General features: G+C 56.8%; 1 protein-coding gene across 1 annotated transcript; it reads left to right on the top strand.

The window, feature by feature from the left end:
* Positions 1-58: 58 nt before the first annotated feature.
* LOC116501866 (F-box/WD repeat-containing protein 7-like) lies at positions 59-11,767 on the top strand (the record flags this gene model as incomplete). The annotated part of the gene is given in 14 exon segments (XM_032207487.1): positions 59-115; positions 117-257; positions 1,970-2,140; positions 5,073-5,381; positions 5,872-5,954; positions 6,404-6,542; positions 7,026-7,160; positions 7,260-7,383; positions 7,561-7,697; positions 9,111-9,224; positions 9,737-9,918; positions 10,204-10,429; positions 10,837-11,047; positions 11,245-11,767. Coding segments are annotated over 14 exon segments (2,298 nt in total), but the record flags the coding sequence as incomplete, so codon positions are not given.
* Positions 11,768-18,713: the final 6,946 nt, after the last annotated feature.

Raw genomic sequence — 18,713 nt, 5'->3', positions numbered from 1 at the left:
TACGGGCTCCCGGTGCCTGGGGGGGGGATGCGGGCAGGGCGGGGTGGGGCAGGGCGGGGCGGCGCGTGCGCAGTGCGCGCGGGCCTGCGCGGCGGCGGCGGCGGCGTTTCCTGCCGGGGATGTCGGGGCCGGGCGGGCCGGGCCCGGGCCCCGGCGGGGGGAAGCTGGACATCAACCGCGCCGGCGTGGCCGAGCTCGAGGGGGCGCTCAGCGGCATCGGCCGCCGCCGCGCCCGGGGCATCGTGCGCAAGAGGGAGGTGAGCGGCGGGGCCGGGGGGCGGGGGCGGCCCGGGGCGAGGGTCCCGGCGGGGGCCGGGAGGGGAGCGGCGCGGGGCGGGGGGGCCGGGTCAGGGCCGGGCCGGGCCGCGCTCCCCTCGGCCTGGCCCCGGGGTCGCTGTAGGGGCTGCGGGCGGGGGAGGGCCGGGCCGGGCCCCGCCGCTCGTTTCCGCAGCCTCACCCGGCGCGGCCTGTGGCGGGGCGAGGCCCTGGGAGCCCGTCCCGGTCGGGGCTGCCGCTCGCGGGTGTGGCCGGGTGCGGGCCCTGCGGAGCCGCCGTGGCGGGGCCGGGGCCGGGGCTGCGAGTTCCGTGTGCCCGGGGTGGGTCCCGCGGGCCGGCGGCGGTGCTGCTGTGCCCCCGGAGGGGAAACGCGGGGGGGGGGGCAGGGGCTGCCCTGGGCGGTCACCGCGGGCTGGAGGTCCTGCCGCCCCCCCCGTGGGCTGTGTGACTGCCGCTGGGAAATGACAGAGCCGGAGAGTCACTCACGGGATGACTGAGCCACCCGTGTGACGGAGCCGTGAAGCAGGTACGTGTGATCGCAGGCCGTGCCTGTCACGGTGCTTTCAGCGGAGACAGGAAGATTAATGCCCCAGAGAGCTGTCAGGATCGTAGCTGAAACATGGCATCCGTGCTGAAAGAGGCAGAGAAGTGAGGCAGGTGGAAATGGAAGGCCAGGTTCCCGGGAGAAGACTGGAAGAGCTTGACTTTTTTTGGCCTGGAAAAGAGGAGGCTGAGAGGGGCAGGGTCACCAGCTATAAATACAGCAGGAATGTAAACACCGTGGAGGCAGAAGAGCCACGGGGCTCAGCAGCCACAGGGCTGTTGGTATGGGAACAGGTGAGGACAAATTCATAGAAAAAAGGCTTATCATCAGAGCAGCGGTTTGGGGTAAAACTTTATTGTGGAGAAGCAGAAGTGCTGTAATGATGCCTGACAGCTTTGAGGGGATGGGAGGGGCCTTGTCTTGGCCCAGAGGTCTGTGTTACCGTCACGCTCCCACTGTTCCTGATGATTTTAGGCCCTTTGACTTTGGTTTGTGGCAGAGGCTGTGCAGGCTGTGGATGTGATGCCTTGTAAGTCATGGTCCTCGTGGCTGTGGGGCCAGGCAGTGCCTGACCTGGTGTTCATGGAGCGAGGGGTGCCCTGCACACGCACATGTGTGCACGCACCTGGCAGAAGGTTGGGGCTGTGTCCAGTCCTTGGAGATTGACTGTGGGGGCCGGTAAATGCACCTGGCCTTGGAACTAGTGAGCTGGAGGGTGCAGTTCCCCTTTCTGAGCTTTTGTCGTTTGCTTTTGGGTGACTTCTCCACCTGCCAGTAACAGCTCTAGTGTTACTGCTGTTCCTTGTGGGTGTGTGTGGTTGGGCATTGTCGCAGCTGCTCAGAGCTGGGGCAGTTTGCAGAAACAGGAGGGACTGCATGGGAGAAGCAGCTCGAGGCAGAAGGCACTCCTTACTGCTGATGGGTATAGGAGTAGGGACTTGAAGTACAAAGGTACCGCTTTATTGTGGGACCCCGAGCCTCCTTCCCCCAACACCTCAAATTATTAATGGGAGCTGTGGGTGTAAATGAAATGGAAGTTGCTTGGTCACTGCCAAGAAACAGCCCCTCAGACGAGGGTGTCAGTAAGCCTGGTCCTCCCTGGAGGCTGATCCTGTGCTCCACGTTGAGTCTTACTTCTCCCTCTCACAGGAGCTGAAGGGCTTCAACTCACTCGATGACCTTCTCCACGTCAAAGGTATCACCACCCGCATCTTGGAGCTGAACAGTCAGCGGATGACTTGCAGAAGGAGGCCAAGCAGTGAGGAGGCTGCTAGGGTGAGCCCTGGTCTGCAGGGGGACAGTAAGGCTCCTGTGCCTCAGGTAGGAAAATAAAGTTAGGGCTCCTTTCTGTGTGACAGGGATGTAATCCTACCTCCAGGAGCTGGGGAGAAGTGTCCTGTGTTGGGCGAGGGGACAGCTGGTGCAGGAATGGGGAGGTTTGCTGGGCAGGAGACACGCCTGCTTTGGCATCTGCAACAAGGCAGTCCAGAGGAGGCTGCGCCCTTCTCAACAACCAAGCAGTCAGTCCATAATTGCCCTGTGAGGTGGCAGTTTGCTGTCCAGGTCTTCCCCAAAGCAGAGGCTGTGCCCTGCTGTAGGGCGGGTGTGGTGGCCCCTGGGTGCAAGCCTTGCTGGGAGCTGCTCTGCTCGGTGCGTCTGTCCCAAAGTCCCCAGAGAAGCAGTGCTCTGACCCCAGAGGACACTCATGACTTGTCTGCGCACACACCTCCCACCCCCAGCTGCAGAGCAGCTATCCATCAGCAGGCCTCTGCAGCCAGTTGTTGAGTTCCAATAATTGCTCATCATCAGAGGCCAGAACTGGGTGTGGAGGGAAGTTCTTCCCCGAGGCTGGCAGCTGAGGCCAGAGCCCATTCTCACCAAGGTCCCTGCCTCGTCCTCATCCATGGGAGCAGTGGCCACACGCCACCTGCCTGGTGCTGGGGACTTCTTCAGGAAGTGCCTCTTCCTGCTGCTAGTCCCTGTGGGGCTGAGGAAACTCCACGGGGCTCAGGAAAGCTCTGCCTGGCCAAGTCCTTGAGCTTTCTGCCGAGCCGGGGTGGGGGGCAAGGGGGTTGCTGAAAAGTATTGGGCTGCCTGGAGGCTGTCAGAGGCAGCTCGGGATGCCCAGTGCTACCCCAGCAGCATGGTCCCAGTGTCCCTTGGTAGCCATGACCCAGGCCTGAGCCCCAGGCCTGGATGCCACAGGAGCTAATTGAGAAGCCTGGGCCCGGTGCTGCCTCCCGGAGAGGCAGATCCCAGCACCCGGCCTGGGGCACTGCTTCTGCCCCCAGCTGGCCTACAGAGGGCTTGGAGGGGTTGGTGGGTGCCGTGAGGCAGCAAGCAGCCAGCCTTGGGGCTGGGCAGCCTGCCCTGGCTGTCTCCTGAGAACACAGACGCCGAGGCCCTGTTCCTAAACTTAAGCAAACCCAGCCCCAGCTGCCCTGAATGTTTTAGTGCCTGGCCTGAGCCCTTTAAAGCACCAAAGTTTTTCCCTCCACAGGTGTAGTTTTGTATTGTGACCAAATCATCTCCATTTCTTTTCTTCTCCTACGAGATTTTTCTACAGCCTCTGAATCATCTGGGGGAGGGGATCAACCAGTGTATTAGTTTTAAGCATTCTGTTTTAAAACACGGATCGGGCGTTGTGGTAGTGTTGCAATCCTCCTTGCATTTCTTCCCTGTTTGGATTGTTGAGCCTGAAGGTTGTGTGGAGTGTGACCCCTCATTCCTTTTCAGTCACTGCTTTACAGGATGCGCAGGCCCTGGTGTTTTGCTGGTCCTGCTCTCCTTGTCTTTAATGGAGAACATTCTCTGAATGTGCTGAAATGCATTTTATTTGAGTGAGCGCAGTGTACCAAGTGATGCAGATCACTGTGTGGCTGTCCCATCCTTGCCTCCTACCCAAACGTTGATCTCAAAATGTAGTTGGAAAAAAAAATCTACTTCCTTACTGTGAGCAAAACAAATACTGATCAGTGTTTTACCCACTTGTGGGCCTGCACTCAGCCCATCAGCAGAAAGTGAATTTTCCCAGCGACACCTTCAGAGATCTGTTCGCTGGCGCTGCCTTGATCTAACCCATCTCACCAAACAGCACATCCGAGGCTGTGGTGTGCCAGTGTTGGGATGAGAAGGCTGTGTCCCAGTCAGTGTACGAGCACGTCTCATTTATGTGATTCATGTAACTGCTTTTGTTAACCAATGTAACGCTTCAAAGAATAAAATCAACTTTATTTGAAAAGACATTTTCAAAGTCTCATCAGCTGGTGCAAAGCGTGTCCCTGTCATCTTACCAGTGGAATCCTGCACCAGCCCCTCTGTTACCAGATGTAAAACTACGTAAAGATTCAGTCGTCTGCCTTCTTCAGTTTTGACACAGTTTTCACACTCCCGGTCTTTGCAATTCCTCCTGTATTCCAAGATTTATTAAAAATAATCGGTGTGGGCCAGTGATCAGCTTGTACTACTCACTGGGACACTTTGGTGCAGATTACCCTGGTCTGCTGGTTGAGAGATGTTCTCGGTGTACTGGCAACAGTTCCTCATTCTCCTGTGATGTAAGGGCATTGTTCTGCTTCTTCCAAGTAATTACTGAGTGCTTCTGCTTTTTGTGTGTGTGTGCAGCTAATCGCAGTGCTATATTCTATGTGGAGAAGGGGTGCAGGTGGTGCTGGGTGGGCACGCAGTGCTCGCACCCCTCCGCTGGTTTTGCTGCCACAGGGTGGGCTGGAGGGCCACTCGCCTTGCCGTGAAGGCTGATGCTCAGCCTGTGCCACCCACACACGCAGCAGCTCTGCCCCTGCTTTGCCAAGCACCGGGTTAAAGGCTGCTCCCACTGCAGCAGGGAAGGGCTCTCTGCACAGAGGAGCCAGTACTGGTGGGTTCAGTATTGTTCAGTGACCCCCTGACCCTGCAACTTCTGTGTGTGCTGCTCAGCTGTGGAGTGGCCTGATGCTGTGTAATTTGGGTGTGTGGCAGCTGTGCCCTCCTCTAGGGCCGGGAAGCATCCTGTCTCCAGGCCTGGCTTGGCAATGGCTGCCTGTCCACAGAGGGTACCTTGGCTTGGTCGTCTGCTCCCCTCTTCCCATCCCTGGCTTTGCCCAGCTCGTTGCTCCCTCCCTGGGACTGTGGAGGGAAGCCCCTGTGTGCTTTGGGCCCTTGCTCTGGCTGGCAGCCCTGCAGCACGCCCCCAGTCTGGTGCCCCCGGCACCTGAGGGCTGGGGCAGTGATTCTGCGTCTCCCTGTCTTGCAGGCAGCAGCCGAGGAGGAAGATGTGTCGGGCCCCTGGGAGCCAGAGCGCGCTGGGGAAGGGAGTCCGGGGTCAGGACCAGAGGCCAATGGTTCCTGCGGGCAAGAGGAGCAGGAGCCAGTCAGCTCCACGGCCTGTGGGGAGCAGGAGCAGGAGGAGGAAGAGGAGGAAGAAGAGGAAGAGGGGAGCTGCTGCAGCGAGGAAGGAGAAGATGGCAGCAATGTCTACTTCTACTACACCATTGGCGAGCGCTGGATAGACTACCTGCAGCGGACGGAGGACGGCGGCCTGCTCCGCCACGTGCGGCCCAAGGTAACGCTGCTGCAGGCACGGCCCCGCTCTGTCCCACGTCCCAGCCTGGCTCTCCCTGTAGCTGTCAGGTGCAGCGTGGTGTGCTGAGCTCTGGGCCTGGCTGTGGGGCTTGTCTGTCAGCAGGCTGCAGTGCATGTGGCGCTCTGCCTGCTCCACACTGGACTGTGCCTAGAGAAGGGCAAAGCAGGCCTGCTGTTTTTTTCAGCCACTGCTTTTGTCCCTGTGTACCTGCTCTGCTAACCTTTCCATGCCCGGTCAGATTTTGCCCTCGGAAGGACCAAATTCTGTTTTTTCCCCAGAAATTAACTCTGCTGCCAGCTCCAGAGCTCAGTTGGCCTTCAGCTTCTGCAGGTTCCCAGCAAGAGCGTGGTCTTGGAAGACTGGCTGGGCTGGGTCTCCTACTCTGTCACTCTTGGCAGAAAATCGGTGACCCAGAACGTGCACAGAGGGCTGTGCTCCACCCTGCTTTAACTTGTCCTTCCCCTTGCAGATGAAGCGGAAGTCAGAGAATGGCCTGGACGGCAGGGCCCTCTCCCCTGGTAAAAAGCTGTGCAAGGGCTCTGAGTACAGCAGGTAAGATGAGTGCTCTCTGTGGTGAGCAGCATGTTGGCTTGGGGAGTGGGAAGACCTCAGTTCAGCAGTCCCATCCCTCAGTCACCTAGAAGCACTGCTGAGGTGGTGCAGTCTCCTTTTTTGAGATCTCCTGTAGCTGTGCCTGGATGTGGTGCTGGGCAAGCAGCTCTGGGTGGCCTTGCTGGCACAAGGTGGGAGTAGGTGCACCCGGAGGTGTCTGCAGCCTCAGCCACGCTGTGATTCTGTCATCCCATAGAGTGGGTTAGGGTAAGGGGAGTGTGTGTGTAGCCATGGTCCCTGTGGAAGGCTGGGGGAAAGGCGTTAGCCTAGGGGAGGCTCAGGGTTTGTAGTACATGGGGACCGACGTTCCGAGAACTGCTTGTACTGATGGCCCAAAGTAGTGCTGGCATTTCTCACCTTTGCTTTCATCTCCCCCGTCTGTGGCCCAGGACCCTGGGTCCCTGCATGCCCAGTCCCACCACCACCTTTGGGGACCTGCGCAATGCGAAGGCAGGCCAGGCACGGCGCCGCTGCATCCCCTCGGTTGCTCCTCCCCCTGAGCTGCAGGACTGGCTCCGCACCTTCCAGGTAGGCACAGAGCCCTGCCGAAGGGTTCACCGGGGGTGGCACTGTGAAGCTGCGGGGCTGAAGGGCAGCACGAGGGGGGCCGAGCCCTGCAGAGTCTGTCTTTGTGCAGCCTGCCGTAGGTTCTGGGTCCCATGGTGGAGTTTCAGTGAGTTTTTGCCCTTAGCTAAGGGAACGCAGATGTGATGTTGGCCCACCTCCTGTTCCCACTGGGCAGTGTGTCCTTTGGGGCAGTGTTGCTTTGTCCACCATCACAGAGCACCCATATCACATTGTGTGTGACTGGTGGAGCTCCCAGCCCCACCTGTCTTGAGGTGTAAGTGCTGGAGCCCTGGTTGACTCCAGAGGCCTTGCTCTCCTACGGCTCAGGTGCCCCTGTGCCACTTGGTGTCCCTGCTGGGGTTGGGGTGGGCATAGGCAGACACAGAGGAGCTTGTGAGGGCCTGCCGTGTGTGCAGGCAATGTGACTGATGTCCCTGTCCTCAGCGGTGGAGCGGCCCAGAGAAGCTGCTTGCTCTGGATGAGCTCATTGATCGCTGCGAGCCCTCACAAATCAAGTACATGATGCAGGTCATTGAACCGCAGTTCCAAAGAGACTTCATTTCCCTGCTGCCCAAGGAGGTGAGTTGAAGCAAGTGATGGGCTCGCCCTGGTGCCGTGTGCTGGTTACCAGCCCTGGGAGCCCGCTGTGCCCTTGTAACTTGGCTTCTGATCCTGCAGCTGGCACTCTATGTCCTCTCGTTCCTGGAGCCTCGGGACCTGCTCCGTGCTGCCCAGACCTGCCGCTACTGGAGAGTCTTGGCTGAAGATAACCTGCTTTGGAGAGAGAAGTGCCGTGAGGAAGGTAAACGCCTGTCCTGCATGTGGCACACTGTGGCTGGAATCTGCAGCCACAGTACCCAAAGTAGGGGAGCCCACAGCTCTCACTGCTGTATATCATCTTGGCTTCTACCAGGATGGGGACGTGGACCACCTGTGTGCCAGGAGAAAGTCTGCATCACGCTGCATTTTCTTCCCACAGGCATTGAGGAGCCCTTGAACCTACGGAAGCGGCGCCTACTGAGCCCTGGGTTCATGTACAGCCCCTGGAAATTCGCCTTTATGCGGCAGCACAAAATTGACATGAATTGGCGCAGCGGGGAGCTTAAAGCCCCCAAGGTAGGTGCCTTCAGCAGTGCATGCTGAGAAGCAGACTCCAGAGCTTTGACATGTAGGAATCTGGTTAAAGAAGGAAGCAGCAGAAAAATATCCATGACCAACAGGGTGAGGTCATTAACAATTCTAAAAGCGTCTTGGGAAAACATTCAGGTGTCTGGCCTGTCTTCAGGAAACACAAGCCAGAGACATTCACCTGCGAGTATTTGAATTTAAACTTCCCTGAAGCTGTAGGTCCTGCCAGCTTCCTGCAACTCCTGTCCCTGCCTGAAGAGAGCAGATCCACAGCACAGCTTGTTTGGAGTTTTTGCATGTGCTCTGGCTGGCAGCGCAGCTGGTGTCAGGGATTGCCACGGTGGATGGTACAGGAATGCAGCTCTGCCAGTGGAAAAAGGGTTGCCCTTAACGCCAGAAAAGGAGTTTTCCACATGTTCACCCCTTCTCTGAGAGCGTGTTGCAGGGCTGTAGCTAACCTTGGCATGCAGGGAATGGTACAGCTCTCCTAAGGCTTAGCCAAGCCTTGTCCCTGGTACATTCCCTGATAGGGTGTCGCAGAGCGCTTTGATGTTGGTTTTGTCTCTCTCTGCCAAGATCCCTTCCTGTCCCTCGTCCCTATCCTGCAAACAGAGCAGAGCCCCAGCCACCCCTGCAGCCAATCCTGCAGGTGATAGTCTCTGTATTGCTTTCCATCCCCAGGCTTTCTCCAAACCCCCTGTGTCCCCTGCCCTTTCTCCACACCCCTGCAGCACCCGGTGAACAGCGATGTTGGGCATGCTGTGGGGACTGCAGTAGTGGCAGCAACCCTGAGCCCCTGATGCCCTTGGTCACTGCGCCAGCTGTGAGCAGAGCTCCCCAGGGCCCCGCCACTGGGATTCCTCCCTGCACCACCCCCTCGCAGTGCCTTCCCTGCACTGGGCAGCTCCAGGCTGGCCGTTGCACTGAGCCTCTCCTCACTGTGCTTGGCTAGGTCTGCCTGGCCTGGGGCCCTGCTGAGCTGCCTGTCCTCTGCCCCTGCAGGAGTCTCAGCCATCGCCTGCCTCCTCTGCCTGCTGCTGCATTGCTGCTCAGGGAGGTGGAAGTGGACGCAGAGCTGTTTGTGTTCTACCTGCCTCCCAGGGAAGGTAGAGCTGGTGGTCCTAAATGTGCTCTGTCTCACGGACACCGTTTTGTGATCTAGGACAAAGCGTTGTCTCTGAGCTCAATTGCTAGTGCAGCCTTAATAGCCACAAGGGTCAGTCCATGCGTTGGAATTCCCTTGTAGCCCGTTATCCCCCAGCAGTAGCTCCCAAATGCCCCCTTTGGCTCTTTCCGTAGCTGCTACCCAGCAGAGAAGCAGCAGGGCGGTGGCTGTTGTTACAAGAACCCATCTCTTTGTACTGCACAACTCCTTCCTCATTCATGGTCTTCTCTGTGCAGGTGCTGAAGGGACACGATGACCATGTCATCACCTGTCTGCAGTTCTGCGGCAACCGGATAGTCAGTGGCTCAGATGATAACACGCTCAAAGTGTGGTCAGCTGTCACTGGCGAGGTGAGCTGTTGTCCCACATCCTGTCACAGGGCTGCTCTGCCGGCACAGTGAGAGTCGTGCTGTTCCTCTGCACTGCTGCAGAGAGGGTGGAGATATCACAGCCATTTGGATGGGTTTATCTGGTCTCTGACAAAAGTGCAGCTGGGGGGAGGAATTGGTAGATCCTGTGACTGCATGAGCAGTGGGAAGAGCTGTCTTAAGCTAGGGGAGTCAGTGTTGGCATAGTAACAGATGAGCAAGAGCTGGCTACACGTCTTTTCACCAGTGGTCAGCAAGTGTGGACCGCTCTCCTGAAGACCAGAAAGGTCAAGAAACTTGATTGGTTTCAGAACAGCAAGTGACTGTTGTGGGAGGACTCTGGTGGGGACCTGAGTTTGCAGGGAGGTGGGTCTCTGACCTGAAATGCCTTACCAGTCTCCTGCCGTGGAGAAGTCCTGTTCTTTGCTGTCCCTTCTTGCTGTGTTGTTCAGCCTTTCCCAAAGCAATGCCTCACATCTCCTTGTTCTTTGCAGTGTGTGCAGACGCTGGTTGGCCACACAGGGGGTGTGTGGTCTTCCCAGATGAGGGACAGCATTGTCATCAGTGGCTCTACGGACCGGACACTCAAAGTGTGGAACGCAGACACAGGCGAATGTGTGCACACGCTGTATGGGCACACGTCCACAGTGCGCTGCATGCACTTGCATGGGAACAGGTATGGGGTCAAAGGTGTTTGGGGTCTGGTCGGTGGGGTGGGTGAAGGTCAGGGAGTATTAGGGTCTGGGCCGGTCTGTGGGGTCTGATCTGGTGCAAGTGAAGGTGCAGAGGTCTTCTGGGCCTAAGCTGGTCTGCTGCCAAAGGATGCTGGGTGGGAAGAGGGCCCTTACCCTCCGGGGAGGGTAAGCTGGGGCTGCCCCTCAGAAAGCTGCTATGCCCCGGCTTAGCTCAGCTGGGTGAGGTCTGGAGCTGATGCAGGCTCCAAGTGCACCCTTGCTCACAGGGTTGTGAGTGGCTCGCGGGATGCCACTCTGCGCCTCTGGGACATCGAGACTGGGCAGTGTCTGCATGTGCTGATGGGGCACGTGGCTGCCGTGCGCTGTGTGCAGTACGACGGGCACAAGGTGGTGAGCGGCGCGTACGACTACACAGTGAAAGTCTGGGACCCTGAGAGCGAGAGCTGCACTCATACGCTGCAGGGACACACAAACCGCGTCTACTCCTTGCAGGTAAGAGCCTGGCCCCTTCCCCTCGCTGCGGGGACCCGAGCCTGTCTGTTCTGGCACATAAGAGGCCGTCTCCCCTCCGCATGCATGCGCTGCAGAGGCACACAGACCGTGCTCTGCATAAGATGCTCTCTGCCCTTCTGCCCTGACCCCTCTCACGTGTGTGTGCTGTAAGAACACACAAACCACGTCGTCTCCCTAGAGCGAGGGCGCTGCCAAGGCATGTGCACCCTGCTGGGCCGTAGGGCGCTGCCTGAGCACGGTGGCCTGCCCCAGCCTCTGGTGCTGCACTGCCATGAATTGGAATTGATGATCCTTGTGGGTCCCTTCCAATTCAGGATATTCTGTGGTTCTGTGAGAACAAGCCTCCCTTTCCAGGCAGGCCGTGCTGACCAGTGTCTCTCTGGCAGTTTGACGGGACGCACATCGTGAGTGGCTCTCTGGACACATCAATCCGAGTGTGGGACGTAGAGAGTGGAAACTGTCTACACACGCTCATGGGGCACCAGTCGCTCACTAGTGGCATGGAATTACGTGACAACATCCTTGTGTCTGGCAATGCTGACTCCACGGTGAAAATCTGGGACATCAAGACGGGCCAGTGCCTGCAAACACTGCAGGGTGAGTGCAGGGGGGGGGTGGAACAACTTCCCTTGCTAGGGGAGTCGGAGCAGTGTCATGTTGTTCCTGGCCACCAGATGTGGCAGGGTCATGACAGATGCTGCCCAGGGTTGGAAGAGCCAAGCAGTGGGTGATCTGAAGAGCCTGGGACCGGAGGTGGGAGCACAGGAGGACTAACGGGTACCCTCTGCCTCCAGGGCCCAGCAAGCACCAGAGCGCGGTGACCTGCCTACAGTTCAGCTCCAAGTTTGTGGTGACCAGCTCGGATGATGGTACTGTCAAGCTCTGGGACCTCAAGACGGGCGAATTTGTGCGCAACCTGGTTGCACTGGAGAGTGGGGGCAGCGGGGGTGTAGTGTGGCGCATCCGTGCCTCCAACACCAAGCTCGTGTGTGCAGTGGGCAGCCGCAACGGGACAGAGGAGACCAAGCTGCTGGTGCTGGACTTCGATGTGGACCTGAAATGAACCTGGCCAGTGCAGGCTAGGAGGGAGGATCCCGCGGGCTGGGCGTAGCAGCTGGTCTTGGTGGGGCTGGCCCCGGAGCAGGCGCTAGCTCCCCGCGGGCTGTAAATACTGTTTGCAGCTGTCTGGGCCTTATTTATATATGTGTGAACTCCCTGTGGGGAGCCTGCGCCCGGCTGGGGCACTGTACAGAGGAAGCAGCATGTTTTGTACACTAATATATCGATTTATTTCTGTACCTGGGGCCTGCTTCTCCACCCCTGCTGTTCCATGAGCCTTTCCTTCCCGGAGCTTGTCTCTTTTGGGGAAGCAACTGGTGGCTGCAGCCTCTTTGGCGGATTCCAGGCAGGAGTAGGGATGGTGTGGGCTTTTCTGTCTCTTCCCTAAGAGTCTGACCTCTGAGACCAACGCTTTCCCTGCACACATATGCTCTTGTCTGGGGGAGCATCCTCTGCATGGAGTCCTATAGCCTGTGGACTTTGGTTTCGTTATGAAGAACGGTGGCCAGCTGACCACATGCATAAGATGCTGAGCACACCGCATCGGGGAGATCTTGCAGGGCAGCACTGTGTGTAGCACTGCATGTAGTACAGCCTGCTGTCTGGCCAGCTGTGTCTCAGGAAGATGTGGCCCCAGCACTGTCTGAGAGGGAGCAGCGCTATGAGCAGACGTTTTTCCTTCAGCACTGCTCTGGTCCAGGTGAGGGAAGCAGACAGGACACGAGTTCTGCAGTGCCATGAGCATGGGGTGCAGGGCAGCAGCAGGCTGGGCAGTGTCTGGCAGCGAATGCGTCCTGAGCCCCATGCGGTGCAGATCAGCCACTGAGGGGAGGGGGGTGAGGCCTGCGGCCCTGCTGGGGCTGCTGCTCTGCTGAGCCACCAGGACTGCCCCACGGCAGGGCCTGCAGCAGGGTGCTGGGAGGCAGAGCGGGGATGCAGAGCAGGCGGCCCTCCTGCAGCACGCTTCTGGGTGTGCAGCAGTTAGTGGCAACTGCACTGCGTTTCCAGCCACTTCCTGGGCCCTGCAGGTGCAGCACAGCTGTGGCCAAGGCCGGCAGCCTTGCTGTGGGGTGGCTGGCTGGCCCTGCTGCAGGCAGTCCTGCACGTCGCTGGGTCCTCCACCTGGTGCACAGAGCCAGGGAGCGTCCACTCTCCTCCAGCAGGAGCTGGTGTGAGGGTCAGGGCTTGGGCTGGGGTTGTCTCCTGTGGGACACAGCTTCTGCCTCCTGCCCTCTGTAGTCCTGCTCATAGCAGCGCTGGCCCCCATTCTGCTGGAAGTCGCTCGCTGTCTGGGTAGGGATGGCAGGCAGCCAGGCCTGCTGGCAGTGGAGGAGATGGGAGAGTGCGGTGAGGCTGCCAGCAGCTCATCCCGCAAGCCCTGGGCCATGCTAGAGGAGGATGGCTGCTGGGCTGAGGAGCTGCTGAATGCGCATCTGGGTCTCTGAAGTCACCCCATCCTTAGGCAGACACAGAGGCAGGAAGGGCAGAGTGGATGGCTTGCTCATTCTGCTGCAAAAGGCATTATTGCTAATAAGGTGCACATCTTCCCAGCCTTGTCTTTCCCCAAATACACGTGCCACCCACCACCTCCAGGTAGGTACTCACTGTTACCTGTGTTGAGGCAGCCCTGTAGAGGGGTGAGGAGGCTTTGGGATTCAGCAGGAGCCGGGGTGCAGTGCTTGGACATGGCTGAGCCAGGCTCTGTGCTGCTGCTACATCTCCATCCAGAATAAAGCTTCCATAAGGAACACACTCTGCATCTAGAAGGGACTGTCATCAGACCAGCTGGTTTGTAGCATCCCAGCGCCTGAAGGCACAGCTCCTGCTGCTGTGCGACTGTGGAGCTTGGAGAGCAGCCATGAGACTGCATCGGGGTGCAAAGGCACGGCCCCCAGGGCCTCGTGTGGCTGGTGGTGCTGGGGACTCTGCAGCACGTGGCCATGCTGTGTGCAGCACAGCGTCCCCACTGTGCCCCTGCTGCCCTGACCACGTCTGCTGGCTCAGTGCCTGGCCACGGGTGCGCAGCAGGAGCACCAGTCCAGGCATCTTGCTGGAGGTGGTGCCAGCATGCGGGCACGGCAGGGCTGGTGCAGAGCAACCAGAGGGCCCTGTGGGCTGCAGTCCCTGGTGCTGCTGATGGCAGTGACACAGCTGGGAGCAGGACGGGAGGACGCAGGTGAAATAGTGCAGTTGGTGGTGGCCCGCAAATGCGCTATGAAGATGCTGGTACTGTTAACACCCAGCCAAGGAAGGTTCTGGCTGTCCAGCAACACACGGGATGCCGGCAGTGCCACAGCCTGGCACCATGGGCATTGGTAGCCCCTGCAGCAGGAGCAGGTCAGGCTGTGGTAGGGAAGGCTGGAGCCAACCTGGTGCTTCAGTGGGTGGGCTTTCACTCAGCTTTGCCTATCACAAGGTTGCACACATACGCAATATATTTTTTTTTTTGTCCTCAGCCAAGCAAACTGAGCTGTTTGAGTGGTGGTTGGCATCTCATCAAGTGAGCTACTGCTCTCTGTTCTCCAGTTTTGGAGAACTGGATGACTTTGCAAGCTGGGGGGTGGGTGGGAAGGGGAAGCAGCCTCCTGGTGAAATCCAAAGCAAAAGGAGTGGCCAGCTACTGTAGGATATGCTGAGCCAAAAGCCCAGGAACTTGAAACATCCTGTGATCTGGAGGACAAAAAAAGAAACAGCAGAAAGCCTAGCCAAGAAACCAGCAGGTCTATGCAGCAGGGTGAGATCTGGCATTGCTGGGTAAGTCACCAGTTTGCAATCACCTGGATAATTAGTCACCAGCTGTGCCATGAGTGTCCTTATCTGCCTGTGAGTTCCTGTTGCACTAAACAAAATCTTCTGCAAGAAAAAAAAAAGTCTCAAGCAGCTGTGTGAGCTGAAGTGCATGAAGCTGTGTCATCAGCTGCTGTACACTGCCCTCACCCAGCTTGTTACCATAAGTGGTTTGGCAGTGAGTGGCCAAACAAATCTGCCTGCTTGCCTTTAGGGTAAATTATTTCACCCAAATAATATAAATCACCAGGGCCCCTAGTCACAACTGTTCTGGATCATTTTGCCATCTCGGACAGCTGCAAAATGTCAGCGATGAAGGAACTGAGTTCAAGAGAAGAATCTTTGTGCTCTTCCTAAACATGCTATGAAAGCCTACTCAGAAGATCATGGCTCAACCATTGTTCTTAGTTGTTCATGGACAAAACCCATCTTTCCTGATGAGGATGTTACAGTTTGTCAGAGACTTCTGCAATGGCTCCAAATCCTTTGTGTTATGTGTGAAAGCAATTAAGAACCCTCTCTAGCAGCCCCTGGTTATCCACACGATGAGTGATCCATAGAACTGGTAAGTGATTCTCTCTGTATGGGCGCTGAGGTCTGTGCACTTCTCTCCCAGCAGAGAAACTTTTCCACCAACACAACAGCTCATCAACGTGGCTCTTAAAGGTGTTGCCCTGAGACAGAATTGGCACGAGATGGGTGGCACTGGGCAGAGTGAAGAGCTGTGCTGCAAGCCAGCCCCCCCCGATCGCACAGCAGTGCATCTGGGAGCAGGGGGCAGCACCGGTGGCACGCGGGGGATTGGGTCCAGTGCAGCAGAGATCATTATCAAGATCATTATCACCATGTGTTAGAACGGAGCCTGAAGCTGTCCAGCATGAAGCAGGGACCTGGGCACGGTCTGGCCCTGGCAGAGCTGCAGGCAGGGACAGCTCAGGCAACCCTGCTTGGCTTCAGCAGGAACTGCTGCCCTCTGGGAAGGTTCCAGCTGCTGGAGTGTCAGCAGCACAGGGGAAAAGCAACCGCAGGGCTGGCAGCCTGACCGCTGGCATCAGGGAAAATAGGCAGCCCTCAGGAGGAGGGATTTCAGCAGCCTGGAGCTCTGCTCCCTGCAGGCCTGGAGCTTGCAAAGGATGGCAGAGACCTGGAGGCTTTTCCTCCACCACTGCCAGCTGTCAGACTGTAGGGTTGCAGTCAGGAGTCTTGCATTAGTCCCAGGTGTGTGGCTTCACACACAGGCCTGCCAAATTTCTGCAGATAATCTGATTAGGAGCAACAGTGTGGATTAAAGTAAGTGTATGTGCATGAGACAATTATATAATTGCTATTAAAGACACCAATGTCTTTTCTAGTGTTAAGAGTTTGGAGCCACGCGTCTGGCACAGGTGTGCTGGGTCTGTGGTCTGTAAGAAAGAACGAGGATATTTTCTGCAAACATCTGCCTGTGATATGGAGAACAAAATCTCGTAGTAACAGGAGGCCTCAGTCTGGGAGATGGATGCTGGAGTTGCACAGAATAAATACGGTTTAATTTTTAGGTAGTCTTCTGTAGAGCCACGAGCTGGATTTCATGGTCCTTGTGGGTCCCTTCCAACTCAGGATATTCTATGGTTCTAAATCATCACTGGATTGCCTGGAACACTTTAATACATATTTTTTAGCACAGAAGTGCTGCAGGTAAAGCATTGTTTTAAGCAAGATTACCTGGATAGGGGCTGCCGTGGGGCTGGGAGCTGCACTCCAGCTGCATTCTGCATGGGTGAGCAGAGGATGGGGCAGCCAGCAACAGCTGTAATTGATACTGCAAAAAAAAAGATGAATTTTCCACAGCTGAAGAGAACCTATGTTAAAATTATGCAGGAGGACATTTTCAGACAGAAGAAACTTGGGAGGTTTTTTTTTTTTTTTTTTTCTTTTTTTTTTTTTTCCAGCTTGTTTGATTGTGAAACTAGATTCTTGGCAAGCAAAGAACAAGAAACTTAGAAGGATGCTAAACACCCACTGGAATATAACAATTCTTTGAAATAAAAAGGCCTACGTAACTTGCATTGCACAAAGCAGTTTTTGTTAAAGCCTTGCTCTGGGACTGGCTGAAAAAGCAAGTGCTGCCCCATTCAGCTGTGGGTCAGACCAGGAATCCTGGGCAGGAACAGAACAAGCATCTTTTCCAGCCAAGTCTTTGCATCCTGCTTGCTTGTGCTACGGTGTTTACCACCCTTGCTGCCGCCCTCTGACCTTCTTCCAGGTCGGTGAATGGACTGCAACAATGTTCTGGTTTGTCCTCCAAGATGTTTTTTTTTTTTTTTCCAGTCCTTGGTCTGCTTTTTGACCAGCAGGAAGGGCAATGTTGTCGCCTCTTCCAAGCTTACCTTCCTCAGAGTGCTGTGCAGTAAGGAAACCTTTTAAAGGACATGCCACAGTCCTTGCTGTAGTACTTCAACAAAAATATGACTGCAGGAGCCTGCTGGGCTCTGCTGTGGTGCTCCAGTCCCGCTGCTCTCTTCAGCCCCGTTCCAGTGCCCTCTGTGCATGAAGGCTGCATCCTGTTCGCCGTGGCAGCGCTGCCCTCAGCCTTGCACTGGCAGCCAGCACCTGCTGCAGCCCTTCTGGGTCAGGCCCTGGGCCACCAGCCCATTTCTGTGGGCTGCAGCTCAGGAGTCAGCAGCTCCTCATCTTCCACATCCTTCTCCAGCTCCACTCTCCAGTCGCTGCTGAGCCCGCAGCACAAGGCTGCAGCTGCCGGACACTCTGTGTGTGGCAGTACAGCGGCAGTGCAGACCCTCTGGCACAGGGCAGCAGATGCAGCACTGACATGGCACAGCAACACAGGCTTTGCTGCTCAACACCACACAGGGCAGCATCTCAGACAGCTTACTGGTATCTCACCTTTGGGTAGAAAATCAGCTTCTGGAGGGCAGAAAGGAAGAATGACCCTAGACTTAAGGCAGGCCTGATGCTGGATAAAGCAGAGTCCTACCAAGGTCAGACTCTAACGTTCCCATGGGCTTGCAAATAGCCTTGGGCTTCTCAGCATCTGTGCCCCTCAGGCGAGGAAGCCGCAAAACCAAATCCTGAAAGCTCACCTGGGGAAAGATGCTTCCAGCTCCCCAGCAGCTGAGGGCTGAGCACCTGGGCACTGCAGTGGTGCCTGCATCCCTGCAATGGGCAGCTGCGGTTCGTGTGGTACGACGCTCTGTGGAGTGGAACATCCTGCAGCCTCTTGGCCGTGGGCTGATGAGTATGAGGCACAGGGAGCCCACAGGCCAGAGGTGCTGAACCAGTATAGGGTAGAAGAAGGCTTTTTGATAGGAAAGGGGGAAGAAAGAGAAATGTTTTGTTATGGAAGCCCTGGTGTAGGTGGGTTCACAGAGGCACATTCATGTGGCTTGGAGGCTGAAATATGCCAGGCTTCTAGGGAGCATGCTGCAGAACACTCATAAAAGCACTGTACTGCTAGGTATGGGCTAGTATCATGTTTACCTTACTCTGACGTATTTTCAAGTCTGATTTTCAAGTCTTACATTCATGTCAGAAAAACGAGTGCTTTCTATTCTCTGGCACTGTGGGACACAGCAAGTCCGGCAGAGCAGGGTGAGATGGATGTTTCTGCAGAGGCAGCAGCTCAGCGCACACCATGGGAGCAGCTTGCTGAGCGTGTGGCTGCCCCCACACCTACCTGGCTGCCACAGCCCTTCCAGCCCAGGAGGGCTTTGCAGCACCGCAGAGGAAGCAGAGGTGGCTGGGCTTGGTGAGCTGAGCAGCTGTGGGTGGAGGCAAGAAGGGTGTTGAGGGGAAACAAAGCAGGAGCCTGATGGAGCTGCTCCCAGGCAGGGCAACACCCAGCTACAAAAGGACTATGAGGTCAAGGGAAAATGTGACAGCGTGCCCAGGCCCTTACAGCTGGCATGGCAGAGGAGAAGCCTGTGGGGCAGCTGCCACCACACTCTGCTCCTGGAGCTGTGCTGGGGCAGCTTCTGCTGGAGCCACGGCCATGCTCAGGCAAGGGGCAGGAGATGCAGTGGAGAGGAGGGGGCAAAAGTTCTGAGCATTCGCTGGAGCTGTAAGCTGGCAGCAGGCTGTTCTGGGAGGAAAGACCACTGGAAAAAATATCAGAGGGGCAGCTGTGCCATGACAAGGAGTAACTATGAATTATTTTCGACATCTGCAACAGCTTAGTTCCTGAAATGCAACAGATGGGAAATCCAAGGTAACTGCATGCCAAAGAGGAACTGCACTGCAGTGATGCCTTCCTTTCCCAGGGAGGAAAAGCCTGTGTCCATGCTTAAAGTTTTTACCTAACTCTGAGGAACAGGGGACAGAACAAGACTGACAGATGCCTAAGCTGCAAGGGATAGCAGGAACATGGCCACTGCCTCCATTTGCTTTGTACAGTCCAGCCAGCTGCTGGGGCCAGGAT

The sequence above is a fragment of the Aythya fuligula genome, chromosome 1 (genome assembly GCF_009819795.1).
Source record: "Aythya fuligula isolate bAytFul2 chromosome 1, bAytFul2.pri, whole genome shotgun sequence".
NCBI lineage: Eukaryota > Metazoa > Chordata > Aves > Anseriformes > Anatidae > Aythya > Aythya fuligula.
This window is presented reverse-complemented; position numbering and strand designations above follow the sequence as displayed.